Here is a 12500-nt window from a genome sequence, read left to right on the forward strand (position 1 = left end):
AAAGAATCGCTATGAATTAGAAGACAGTACCACCCTTCACTCGAGTAGGAGAAAAATCTGCCCACTAAAACCGGTCTTCAGAAGAAGAGCTTCACCGGGCTAAACTCCTTCTTCCTCCCTCCCTTTTCTAAATAGCAGAGTTATCAGACGGGGGAACAGCTTCTCATTCCCACCCTGGTAGTACGAAAAAGCCCTGGTTTAAAGCTAAAGGCGGTTGAGACTTTGAAAGTTTGAAAGATAGAGCTTCAATCTGTCTTCAAGGTAGAGGCAGCCCTTTAGATACTTCGGTTTACTTCACTAAGGAACCTAGCTCCCTTACTCTTTCCCTAACAAACAGGCCAGGCCTTTCTTTTGGGACTGGATCACCATCCACCCTTACGATGACACTCCTTTGACCGGTAACTTCTTTGTTTGCGGTTGCAACTGAGATTGGTTCTTCTTCTTTTGTAGAGTGGAAGTGGACTGAGTCTCCGTCTCGAATGCTCGAATGTCCAGCTTCCCACCTTTTTGTAGAGTTGCCTTGGGACTCTACTTTAATAGAATAGGCTTATAGCCTCCACCAATACCAGTCCGTCTACCTGTTCAATCTGCCTTCTTCCTTATGTCTTCCCGACCCTGACCCTGCTGTGCTGTACCTGGTAAGATCTTAACCTATGCCCTCTGCTGCGCCATTGATGAATGGATTTCTTCGTTTTACTGATACTAAGGTAGGTGCTTACCACGGGTAGGTTCATCAATCAAATCTCGACGAAAGAGCTTGTATGTAAAGAAAAGCTCAAATTAGTCCTTCGGTTTACTTCCCTTCAGTTAGCTATAAAGTCCCATTGGTGCAGCTCATCAGCTTGCGTGAAAAGAAAAAAAAGAAGAACGCACGTCTTCAAAGCGACAACAGGCTTCAGATTCACCAGGAGTTTAAGTTACCTTCTCCATTTGATTTAGGGAAAGTATGCTCCTGGCTTGCCACCCGAAGAAGGGAATTCGGCAATCGTCACTACTTTCAACCCTCGAGTTGGCTTTTTAGGTTAAGAAGATTGAATGTCAGATTGATTGAATTGTCCACTTGCACCAGACACCCTATCCTGCTGTTTGAAGCTCTCTTCCCATGGGGGAAGAGGAATAAGGCATTGGCTGTTGAACCGAGTTCTTGTCCGAAGAATAGCGCATTGATAGGTTCTATTAAGAGAATAGCCTATGTTCTCCGGGTGAGAGAAGGAGGGAAAGAGAAAGAGAAAGCCCTTGTTTCCCGCCCTTAAGCACGAAGGTAACTTAAAATCCTATTCTCGATCAGACAGCTCAGACAGTCTCGAATTTCCATTTTCAGATGGATGGTTGGTACACATATAGATCCACTTGGGTATACCGTCTCGGTACAGAGTGAAATTCACTACCAGCTTTCATACCAAGGAGCCTTCTCCCGTCTAACTTCCTGACTCTTTCACTATTCATACGCACCTGCATCCGCAGCTAATTCTTAAAAGTAGTTGCTGAGTTTCGTTTCCTTATTTTATACGCATACGCACGAGGCTAGAGGTTGAGTTCTACACCGATCCCTTCAATTTGAATGAGTAGCTCTTTATGCTTTATATAATAAGGATTCTTATCGCCCTGAGGCGGACCCCGCTTTAAAGGATGCTCTTTGAGGTATTTAAGAATAGCAATGTTAGGGGAAAGTAATTCATTGATGGAGCCGACTTTCTTGATGATAGGAATAGCCGTTCTCTTAGTTCAATCCCGTCTTATCTGCTGAGCCTAGCGAAGTTGCCTGTGTGAGGCATAAAAATTTCCTTCCGATCCCTGGACTCTTTCTTTCGTAAAGCTTGGCTTTGGAGCGTATACCAGAGTGAATCTAAGCATTCCTTTATGTTTTTGTTGTACCGCCTAGCTCTTTCTATTGATGACTACTCAAGTCAGGACTAGCGTTCGCACATCTCTTTTGAGAGGCTAAGATGTTTGTACCAGTACCTTTTCACTCTTAGCTTAGGGACTTAGGAAAAACATATTGGTTCTTCTAGGCGTACTACCGAAAACAGTAGCATAAGGGATCCTCCCATAGCCATAGTTGGACTGCTTGCTAACGCGGACTGCTAAACCGAAGCAACAAAGCTGTAGTAGAAAAGCCTTTCTCAATTCAACCGATTCTCGTTCTCGAAAAACCAATCGTCCAATGTTGTTAGCCAGTGTACATGAAAAGAGGCTGGAACATCACTTGATGAAAGGGTTGATCAAGAGACCGAAGCCAGTGAGGTTGCGTACTCGAGTGAGGGTACCTTGGTGAAGAGTACTTAGCTTTGTAAAGAGCATCTTCTTAAGCAAAGTGTTGAGTCCACCGGCCTGGATGCAGCTCTTTTGCCTTATGCCTTAGGAAAGAGAGATGCTAGCTCTTCTTGTCTTCCAGTGGGTAAGCACTTCTCTTCTTGGCCTTGGGAGAGTTAGGTAACTTCAGGGTTCCCAATATGGCTGGCAGCTAGAAAGCTTATTAAGAAAGTGTGGCGTCGTCTAAGCCACTATGGTAGGCAAGAGTTTCAGGGAGGATCCCATGTGGGTATATAAAAGAATTGGATATAGCGCATTTTCGAATAAGTAACGCGGGGTCGATCACAACCAAGAAGAATAGTCGGAAAAGGATTTTAAGTTACCTTCAGCCCTTCCTCAAATCCAAAAAGTGGAGTTCAGAACGAGAAAAGCTGACAGACGAACTGGGAATCATAGAATTCGAAGTTGATAGGATAGGTTCCCTCGGGTCTCTGTAGCATTCCTTTTCTTCACCCTTGGATCTCATTCTTAGTCTTCAAGCTCAACTACTCTTCCCACCTCTCCTTACTCGATAAAAGAAATGCTATAAAGCTCTCCGAAAGGGAAAGCTTATGCCTCTCACTTTATGCTTTTAGGAAGACGTCGCGGTTACACCTTCCTGCTGACCAGTCGGAGATTGTAGTTATGAGAATAGATCACACGATCCCACGCACTCTCACTCTTTCCAACTGGAAGATGGGCTCGGAGGGGAGCTCAATGTGGACGAAGTAGATTCACTACCTCCAGAAACTTCACTATCTACCTACCTGCTGGTTGCTAAACTTTAGGTCTCTTACCAGAGAAAGGAATCTCTGATTGAGCGCATCCCTCGAATTTGTCAATTTCTTCTCGAATAAGGAGAGGAGGCTTGAAGTAACCTTTCAAAATCAAAAAGAGATCCAGATAGGGGAAATCACACGACTGGAGTTCCTCAAAGCTGAGGTTCTAAAGCAGCTAACCAATCTGGGACTCTTTCTTTCAAAGTATCAACACCGAACTTTCGATCTTCTCTTTTTTTCAAAAAACTGAATCTCGATTCAAGTACAAGCAACTAGCCATGTTAGACCAATCTCCTCGCTAAGCTCCTGGTGGGCCGGAAGGAAAAAGGGAAGACTGGGGATTTCCTGTCTTTCAAAAGTTCATAAAAAGAGAACTTCGTTCTATACGATAATTCTCAGTGAAATGATTCCGTCATTCTATATAGTTCTTAGAATCAAGATGAGAACTTCCGAGCATTTCTTGCCCATCCATGGAACGAGATAGAGAATGATCTTTCCAGCTAAGCTAGGATAATAAGAAAGTCGGCTTGACACATGACACAAAGCCAATCGAAGGCGAAATAACGTATAGTAAAGCCCCTTACTTTAATGGAGAAAAATGCCTGCCCCTATCCGACGGAAGACCTTGGTGTGATCGCTGCAATCGTTCCTTGTTCCCGTCGAAAGTCAGAATTGAGGAGCGGTCAACACTGTGTATTGTAAGACCTAGCTCACCCCCTTAAAGGAAATAAGTGGCATTCTAGTAAGTCTGGGTGGAATCTATTCCAAAAGGTATCACCCAGCTAGGCGAATCACACTATGTTTGGCCTGGCTGTATAAGTGTAGCCCGAGAGGGCGGCTAGCACCTCAGGAGCCCTTTGTTACAAAAAAATCTAGCTCCGCCCGGGGCCAACCAGTATGACGATTAGTTTCCAATCCGAATTATATAAGACGAATCCAATGAGCTAATGAGAAAGCGTCTGGAGTTACTTGTACTTTTCGTGGAGATAGAGGGAAAGAAGCTTAGTAAGCTAGTAGCACGAAAGTGCCTTCTTCTTCTTCAACCGACCAGTGTACTGGTTTTACTTTTTAGTAGGCAGGGCATACTGGGTTTACCGATCCATAAGATGGGCGTTATAAGAATGCATCTGAAGTCCTAATAGGAAAACAAAGTCTTTAAGTCATGGGCTTATTGCCTTGTTCTAATAAGAACTTAGGTAGCCGTTCAGGTAGCATCTCGAAAAGACTTCTTGGTTTCTGAGTTTTCGAGAAAGAATATCGTATTGAATGAAAGCCCTTTTTTCCAGGATTTAGATCGAAATCGAAAGGAAAGCAAAAGTAAGACAACGTGCTGGTTCTCCGAAATGGATGCTCGTTTTTCTTATGCTATGAAGAAAGACAAAAAGTAAAGAGTCCCCCTTTCACTTAGTAATAGTATGCATGATGCATACGCCGACATGGATCGGAGAGAGGGCTTGGGGCTAATACATATCAAATCAATATCCCTGTCGGAGAATACGGGAAACTACGACCACATAGAGAGTGAAATAGATAGTTAGTATAGAAGTCAGAATTGCTACAGATCTTAAGATCTTAACCTCTTAAAGATCTCAAATTCTTTACTCTTTTCAAGAAATTCCGTCTATCGTCTCAAGAAATCGGTCATTGGTTAAAGTTTTCATTTTCAAGATCGGAAGTAACTTTAGTGCATGGGGCAGCGGGGAAATGAAAGCAGCAAAACATCTTCGAACCATCAAGGATGCATCATTCTCATTGTCGCCTCGGGCGGAGTCGTTCCATCTATGATCTCTTTTAGAGTCCTAGATATCTATTCTTTCTTTTTAGTTAGGTCTTCGTGCTTATTCGAAAGTGAATGAATGTGAAATTTTCTTGTCTAACTAATGGCACATCTTCCTTCCTTAATAGCAACTGCACTTCTACGTAGGCATCAGGAAAGGGATTGATCTTTGGAAAGTAACTTCATACCTTAGACGGTTTAGGCTTTCGGACAAATGACATATCATAAATCATAAGGTAAGATGGCATCGAAGAGAGAAGGACAGTTAATCCAATAGAATAGTAAGATAGGATCTTATCATATAATAGAATGGGTCACGCCTTGGGAGTTCTCTTTCCCTCTAACTATGAATTTCATAAGACATAAGAGAAGCAAGAGAGGTAGATGAAAGGTGTGCGAGTTGCTTGATTGCTTTTGTAGTTCTCTTTATTTGTCGAGATTGGTTTGGTGTTCAGTGTACCTTTGTACAAGATAGAAAATCATCTGGTTCACTGTCTTTTTGAAAATGACTCAGAAAGTGGATCAAGAAAGCTGCGCCCAAAGAGCCTTCGTGGCCGGTCACCGTTTGCCTACGATCCTTTCTGACTCTTTTCGGAAAGCCAAGTGTTTATTGCCTTTGTGTCAAGTGCGAGATTGGCATCGAGAAGGCGTGGGACCAATGAGCCCGCTACTATGGCTCCGAAATGGGGTCTGCGGGCCGGAAACCTGATCGACGTAAGATCCTTTCTCAAGCAAGATGAAGAGCAAACCAGAGTTCCAAAAGTAGGACATAAATGGTGTTTTATCATATATTTTAATACTCAGAAAGCAGCAAATCCTTCGATCTACTCCGAACTAGTCTTTGGTCTATGATCTCTCATCCATGGCCCGCTTTTGCTATTGATCCTTTCCAGCCCCCATCGCGAAATATTCAGGGCCGTTGCTGCAAAGCCGGTTCTGCGAGGGAGGACCCGAAGAACCTGTCCCCTAGGCAGCTACCTTCTACTATTGAAGCCGGATAGTAGTCGATAGCCAGCCCTTTCCGTTTCTATTTCTGTTTGCCATGTTCGTACTTCTACTCAGAATGGCTACTTAGGCAGAACCAAGAATAAGGAAAGGGGATTTTCTGTCGGGGAATAGTCCGTCAGAAGGCGATGGCACGGACATGCTGAATATGATGGGTCTGCCTATACGATGAAGCTTTCGATTGGCCTTCAACCGTTGAGAGTAGTGTGTTTACGAAGGCGGTGACTTCAAGCTCTGCCTTCAACGAAGTTGTGCGATGCCCCCGGCATATCGCTAGTGATGTCTAGCACTGAGCTACTGATCGTTAAAACAAAAAACGATAGTAAATACGGGCGGTGTAGTGTTCTCATACGGCGATTGGGATAAGTATGGGGCGGTGGTGTAGCAGGCTACCCGTTCATACGCAAGGCGATAGAGAGCGGGGTCCGCGGAGGACCGGAGCTTAGGAATGAAAGGGAGAGCTTCTTGATAACTGTGTCTCGAATAATGAAGATGGCTTGAAGCTGGGAAGTGAACAGAGCGATATTGTTAGGCAAGACTACGGCGCCTGGGTAAACATCCCGTTTACCAAACAAGACGTCGAGAATTAACAGTCGACTGCCATGGGAGAGGGAATCACTTTACCGATGATTTGCTGCTTCCAGGCTTCTACGAATCTTCTTTTAAGACAAAGGATGCAATATCTGCCTCAGCGTCCATCTGTCCCGCCCCTAAGCGTACCTTCCCTTTCTATTAGCCCATTACTTTTCCACTTCGCCTCGTCCCCGCCACATCAACTGGCACAAGACCAGAAACAAACCAGGCCATTGCGACTTCATATACATGAAACTATGATACTCTGCACATTAAGCGGGAAGCGATCGGTCGCAGAAGAAAAATCGTAACTAAACAATTTATCAATACGACGTAATCGCTTCAGAGGCTTTATGCAGATGAAAAGTCCCATCCATAGGGATGAGCTTAAGAACTTCCATACACCAATCATGAGCAGGCCGCAATAAAGCCGGCCGTTGGGAATAGCGAAAATCCTTTCTTCTCTTGAGTGATTGCTTGAGTTAAGCCTTCTTGACTAGTTTTTAGTCCCGATTTTCAGTCCTTGGATGATCTTTCGGGTCTTAGTACAATGGATTCCATAGGCTTTTCCCGTGCTCTTCTGAAAGAAGCATTTGGAAATGACTTGTCATGGGCTTATGCGATGAAGAATGATTTGCTCGGGAAAAGAAATCTTGTGCTTATGTGGATGGGTCGCTCAATTTCCCAAGACTAGAGAAGGGGATTTTCCTACAAAAGATGAAAAGTGCTTAGCTTCAAAGGATGACTTGTGTACTTCCTTTGAGCCCCATATACACCGTCCCCTCTTTTGCGACTGCTAAAGATATGATATTTGGTTTTACGAATGTAATCCCAAGATCTTTCTGGATACTATCTCTGTATCCGTCCATTAGGTGGAGTCCACTTGAGCATACTACTTTGCGACGATATGCCGGACTTGTTCAATTGGTGAACTTGAGAATGTCGATTTCTTGCTTTCGGCCAAAGCCAATAAGTGAGCCAACTGTTGAAAAAAGAAAGTTTTTCAAGTCTGCTTCAAAGCCCGATTTTCAATCTTCAAAGTCTGAAAAAAAAGTCCGATTTTATGTTAAAAAAAATGCTTAATGTCGATTGGTTTTTTTTCCTAGGGATATGCTACTTTCTTTGTCTAAAAATAGGTTCGATGGACCTATTTTTGTACTTTTTGGAAAGGGGAGGGATCTCTGTGGTGGGCCGGTCCGTCTATAGCTCTTTGCTAAAGATGGGCTTCTCGGGTGGTATGGTCTTGGCCCTATTTTTGACGGTGAAAGCTCTTCTCACTTTTGGGGTCGAACCCAATATGATGATGCCTTCGGGTTCGGGCGGGGCATCAACCACAGCGCAGGTTGCGGACCTATCGAGATGCTTCCTTGCAGAACCCAACAAGGGCTGTAACTCAATAGAGTGAGTGGGAACCCTTGTAAACGCGAGCAGGAGAATAGAGACCGGTCTGTCTTGTCTTAGACTAGCCCTACTCCATCCATCTTGGCTATCTTGAGCTTATGAATAAGCTTGGAGCTACTTTTCATTTTCTGCTTACTATTAGGGCTTCCAGCACTAATTCCTACGCTTAATCGGGTCTCATAGCCCCTGTGACCTTCACTTCACCGCCTGATTAATGCGCTTTAAAAGCGCACTTCTATGGCCCTTGGTCGAGATTTTATTTAGAGTTTCTTTCTCAGGATGTGCCTTTATCTTCACCGGTGGATTGGCATACTTATTGTGAATTTTTTTTATTCGATTCCTGCTGTTCGTTACCAGTGAGTGTATCATTGATTAGTTATATAGTCTTGAGAAATGGTTGAGCATCTTTTCGCTATGCTATGCTAGCTTCTTTGATTCAGAGCTAGTTTCAAACTATAGGGTAGGGGCTCTTCCCGCGCTATTGCGTACGTACAGCTTAGCTAGTTTAGGGCTTCTATCGCGCTATTATATCGGCGAAAAACAAGGGTTTTTAAAGCTAGAGACGTTCAATTCATGCTTTTTTATGATAGCTATTTAATCTTTTTAGTTAATCCATGGCCGCCCCCGTCACAAAGTTGCTAATGGCTTTCGGTACGCCGTGCGCACGAAAGGATCTCAGCTGGTGTAGGGTTCTCGTCCCACAGACCCCATTTCGGTGCCATTGCAGTAGGCTCACTGGGGCCTCCAGTTTTTCGATCGCTCTTCTTGCGCGCGAAGTACAGCAAGCTATAGCTACTTTGCTTCCAAGCGCGGATCGCTAATCAAGTTGAGAGATTGGTCCTGACGTCGAACAGGTTGCCTTCCTAGGCGCGTCGGTGCGCGTGAAGGTTTTGCGGGCCCACGGAATCTTGATCCGATCCCTCTCTTGACTCGCAAGACGCGCTTTACTCACCATAGAATATAGAATAGATCGAGGTAGGTGAATAGAACCTACCATTGCCTGCTTGTCAGGCTAGATTCCATCCGATCTTGTTTGACTGCTTATATACATAATTAGTTAACCCTTCTCCATAGCATAGGCCAAAGGTCTTTCTTTAGGGCAGTAGTTCGGCTTGCACATAGATAACAGGGTGACCACTAAAGAACAGGTCTCTCTCTCTAGTTGAATAGGAGAACTATCTCAGAGATCGAGATAAGGGGAAGAAGGCGGCTTAAACGCCCTGAAAAAACCAACTACACTATGCCCCTAACAGAGGCATATCGAAGAAAAGGCTTGGACTGAGACCGCCCGCCAGGAATATCCTTTTGGTTGAGGAGCCGATTCCCCCCCAAGCGTCCCCTTTAAGGGCCATTCAATCAGTTCGTCATCCGATTGGCACACCAGGTACTTCGCGTACGCATCGGACCTAAGACTCCGCCCAGTCTCGAACCTAAATAGGTGGTCAATCTATCGATGGGTCACGGCTCGGCCGGCCTATGCGTTGAGGTCATGGGCCAGTCCACTAACGTGTGACGTAATTAACCTAATGGCGGCGGCTTGAGGCGAACCCCGTTCGTTGGTGAAGTAAACCGTCTTGCGAAGACTAGCTTGCTTCTAGTCTTTGAAGAGGATTCATGTATCGACTACGCTGTTCGAGATTAACCTGATTAACTAATATGCCCATTTTGAAAGAAGGAACTGCAATCGAATATGCCTCTAGTCAATATACGAGATAAGAAAGGATTAATCAATAGTAAAGATACCCACGGGCAGATGTTTTCGACTAATCTGCAGCTGTTACAGAATCCGCAGTTTTCGCAATTGAATCAAAAGAGGAAGATGTCCATCAAGCCGATTACCCCTTTTAGCCTACAAGTACATAGGGGCAGGGATAAAGGCTGCTAGTGAAAGCAACTGACTTAATGGTAGAGCCTCTTCTTCCTCTTGCTGCCTTACTTGGGCTACTTTATCCAGGAAGACAAGTGGTTGCATATATAAGAAGGGCTTGTGCACATGAAGAAGAAAAGGAAGAACTCGCTTTCGCTAGGCACCAAGGAGAAGAGTAATCAGCCACAGAATAATAAGAACAAAAGCATGGCCGAGGTTGGAAAGGAGTCATTCAAATGAAGAGGCAATCTTATGTTATGAGACAAGGTCTGAAGATTCAATTAAAACTGGCGGGGATCTTGGGTACGAGACAAAAAGGTTTTTTGAGGATTCATATTCTTATTCGGCGGAATCAATACCAGAAGATGTTTCCAATCCGTGATCGGAGAAGATAGAATTAGAATATGATAACCAGCTTGCCAAAAAGAACTTGCTGGCACAGACTGACTCAAATAACTTATTGTAATTTCTGAACTCAGCTAAACCGCTTGCGTCTTGTCTCATATTCCTAACTTTCTTTACTTTTTTAGATCTTTAAAAGGCGCTCCTCTTTCACACTTACTGATCTAACTTGCTACAGAAACTTTTTAAAAGTGCTTTCTCACACTCGATGTAAGTAGGACTAGCCTTAGACTGCCTGAAATCTCTTATCAATTGCTTAGGAAATGCAGATGAGCGCGGGAAGCTTATATACTTTCCCGAAACTGACGTGCGAAGTGTCTAGGTTAAAGTCTACCTTGGTGGATCTTCTGGTTCCTTTGGTTTCTCAAGAGAAAAAAAGATGCATTAGACTGAATGGAAAGTCACCCTTTGGAGGTGAAAGGTACCTTCTTAGATCTTTATTCTCCGAAAGGTAGATTCCGTCAGGTATATGAAGAGGAAAGAATGGATCTATTCACCTCCCTGCCTACGACTCTGCCCGCCTTTTGGTCATGCTCTTTCAATAACTCCTCTCGTTCCTTCCCCCGTGTGCTGTCTTCTTCCATGCCATTTCTCCCTGCTTGCCTGTTGCGTGCTCTAAGCCTTTTTGGTTCGTCCATGCTTTCTGTCGTGCTCTTTCTTCTTCGTTGACAGCCAGCCTTAGTGTAAAACCTTGCGATCCGATGTGGATAGTCCGGGTCTCGCACTCAATAGGAAGGGGTTTCAGGTAGCATCGCTTGATGGAATCGTAAAGTAGATCAAATAGGCTTATTATAATAGGATTTATACTCATGACCGAAGAACTCAAGTTTGTTTATTGTTGTTTTCCTATATTCTTTAGGTTATAAGTTCACCAAGACGAGGCTGTGAAGATAGGTACGCCTTGCCACGAAGACTGGGCCGAGCTGATTAAGAAGCATCAAATCACAATTGAGTATAACGAGTACGAAGCCGCTTTGGAGAACTCCTAGTTATTAAGGAGAGGAAAACTATGTTCATAACAATTACGAGTAAGGCGGTTGAGCACAAGAGAATTGAATGGAGAATCCCCTTTTCTTCAACCCTTATATGCCCCAGCGGAGTCTTAAGAAGAGGTCCACACAAAGAACGGCTTAGTAAAATAAAAGTAAAAAAGATGATTGATGATTCTAATTGGTTGAAAGCTCAAACAAAAAAAAGAAGGGTCAGAAAAGGAAACGTAGACAGCTGCGCTGTCCTCCCGTTGAGGAGGAGATCGAAAGGCTTGCTTATTTGCTGTGTTCCATGTGCCTGTGCCTTCGGTCAGTTTTCTTCAAAGAGAGAGAGAGAATCCCATTAGATAGGTCTACTAAGCTTGCATAGGCAATAGCTCAATCGATCCGATCATTAGTCAGAGAATGAGTGAGTCATAGCTGTAGTAATTAGGGTAAGAGGGAGCTAGGAGTTAGCCCAATTTCAGTGTCTAAGGAAAAGTCCACGTCAAATAGAGAACTCAGGTACTACAATTCCATTTTCATAAGAAGCCCGTAAAGGCAGCTTCAGTTTCAAGTGAAAATGGAAGTCTGGTCTGGGTCTTCCTGTGCAGTCAGGCAGAATCAGAAGAAAAGAGGTAATAAATGGAATTTCAAACTTCATTTTTTTCATTTTCCCGTGAAAAATGGTTGCAAGTGGATTTCCCTTCGGTAAGTTCATTTCAAACTGCAAAAAATGCATTTTCCCGTGAAAAATGGTTGCACACATCTTTTCCTTCGGACAGTGAATTTCAAATTGAGACTTTTGCAAAAACCCCGTCATTTTCTGTTGCACACATCTTTTCCTTCGGACAGTGAATTTCAAATTGCATTTTTTGCAAAAACCCCGTCTTTTTTTTCTTTTGAACAAAGAGGCAAACGCCTGAATAATCCTAATTTTTTGTCCTTTTGATTTGAGTCCATAATGACTGGCAGGTTTCATTAATGAAAAGAAAAGCGGAGGCCCGCCATCTGCTAGCATTGTGGTTTGAAATCGATTCTTTATCAATGGCCCACCCTTTCTTTGAACCTTGTCAATGATCGAACTTAAAGATATGAACTGAGTGCCATTTGATGAGTAACTGAGAACAAGGGAGAGGGATATAGAAAGGATGAAGTAATGAAAGAGGAAGTCATTGCTAGTAGTAACGACTTGTTACGATCCATTGGTTCATATAGAATCCATGTCCTAGGTGTATCAAAAAACATTCTTTTCGCTAAGCGTATATAATAAAATAGAGTGAAAGAGTCCACCCCGAAACCAAGGGGGTACTAACTAACAGCTGAGTCCTCTCCGAACCGCAAGAGATAGTTGCCCATCATACGGCTCACCAACTTCACTTGCCTCTATGGGGGGCTCGCTCCGGGCAGGTTCGGATCACTTACAATACACAGCT

At 43.8% G+C, this 12500-nt stretch overlaps 1 protein-coding gene.

Annotated features, from left to right (window-relative positions):
* Nucleotides 1-12150: 12150 nt before the first annotated feature.
* nad2 (NADH dehydrogenase subunit 2) lies at nt 12151-12500 on the reverse strand (one part of a trans-spliced gene, as the record gives it; the window's edge cuts it). Coding sequence (YP_009709912.1) covers nt 12151-12339 — 189 coding nt within the window.

This window comes from Manihot esculenta, mitochondrion (assembly GCF_001659605.2).
Source record: "Manihot esculenta mitochondrion, complete genome".
NCBI lineage: Eukaryota > Viridiplantae > Streptophyta > Magnoliopsida > Malpighiales > Euphorbiaceae > Manihot > Manihot esculenta.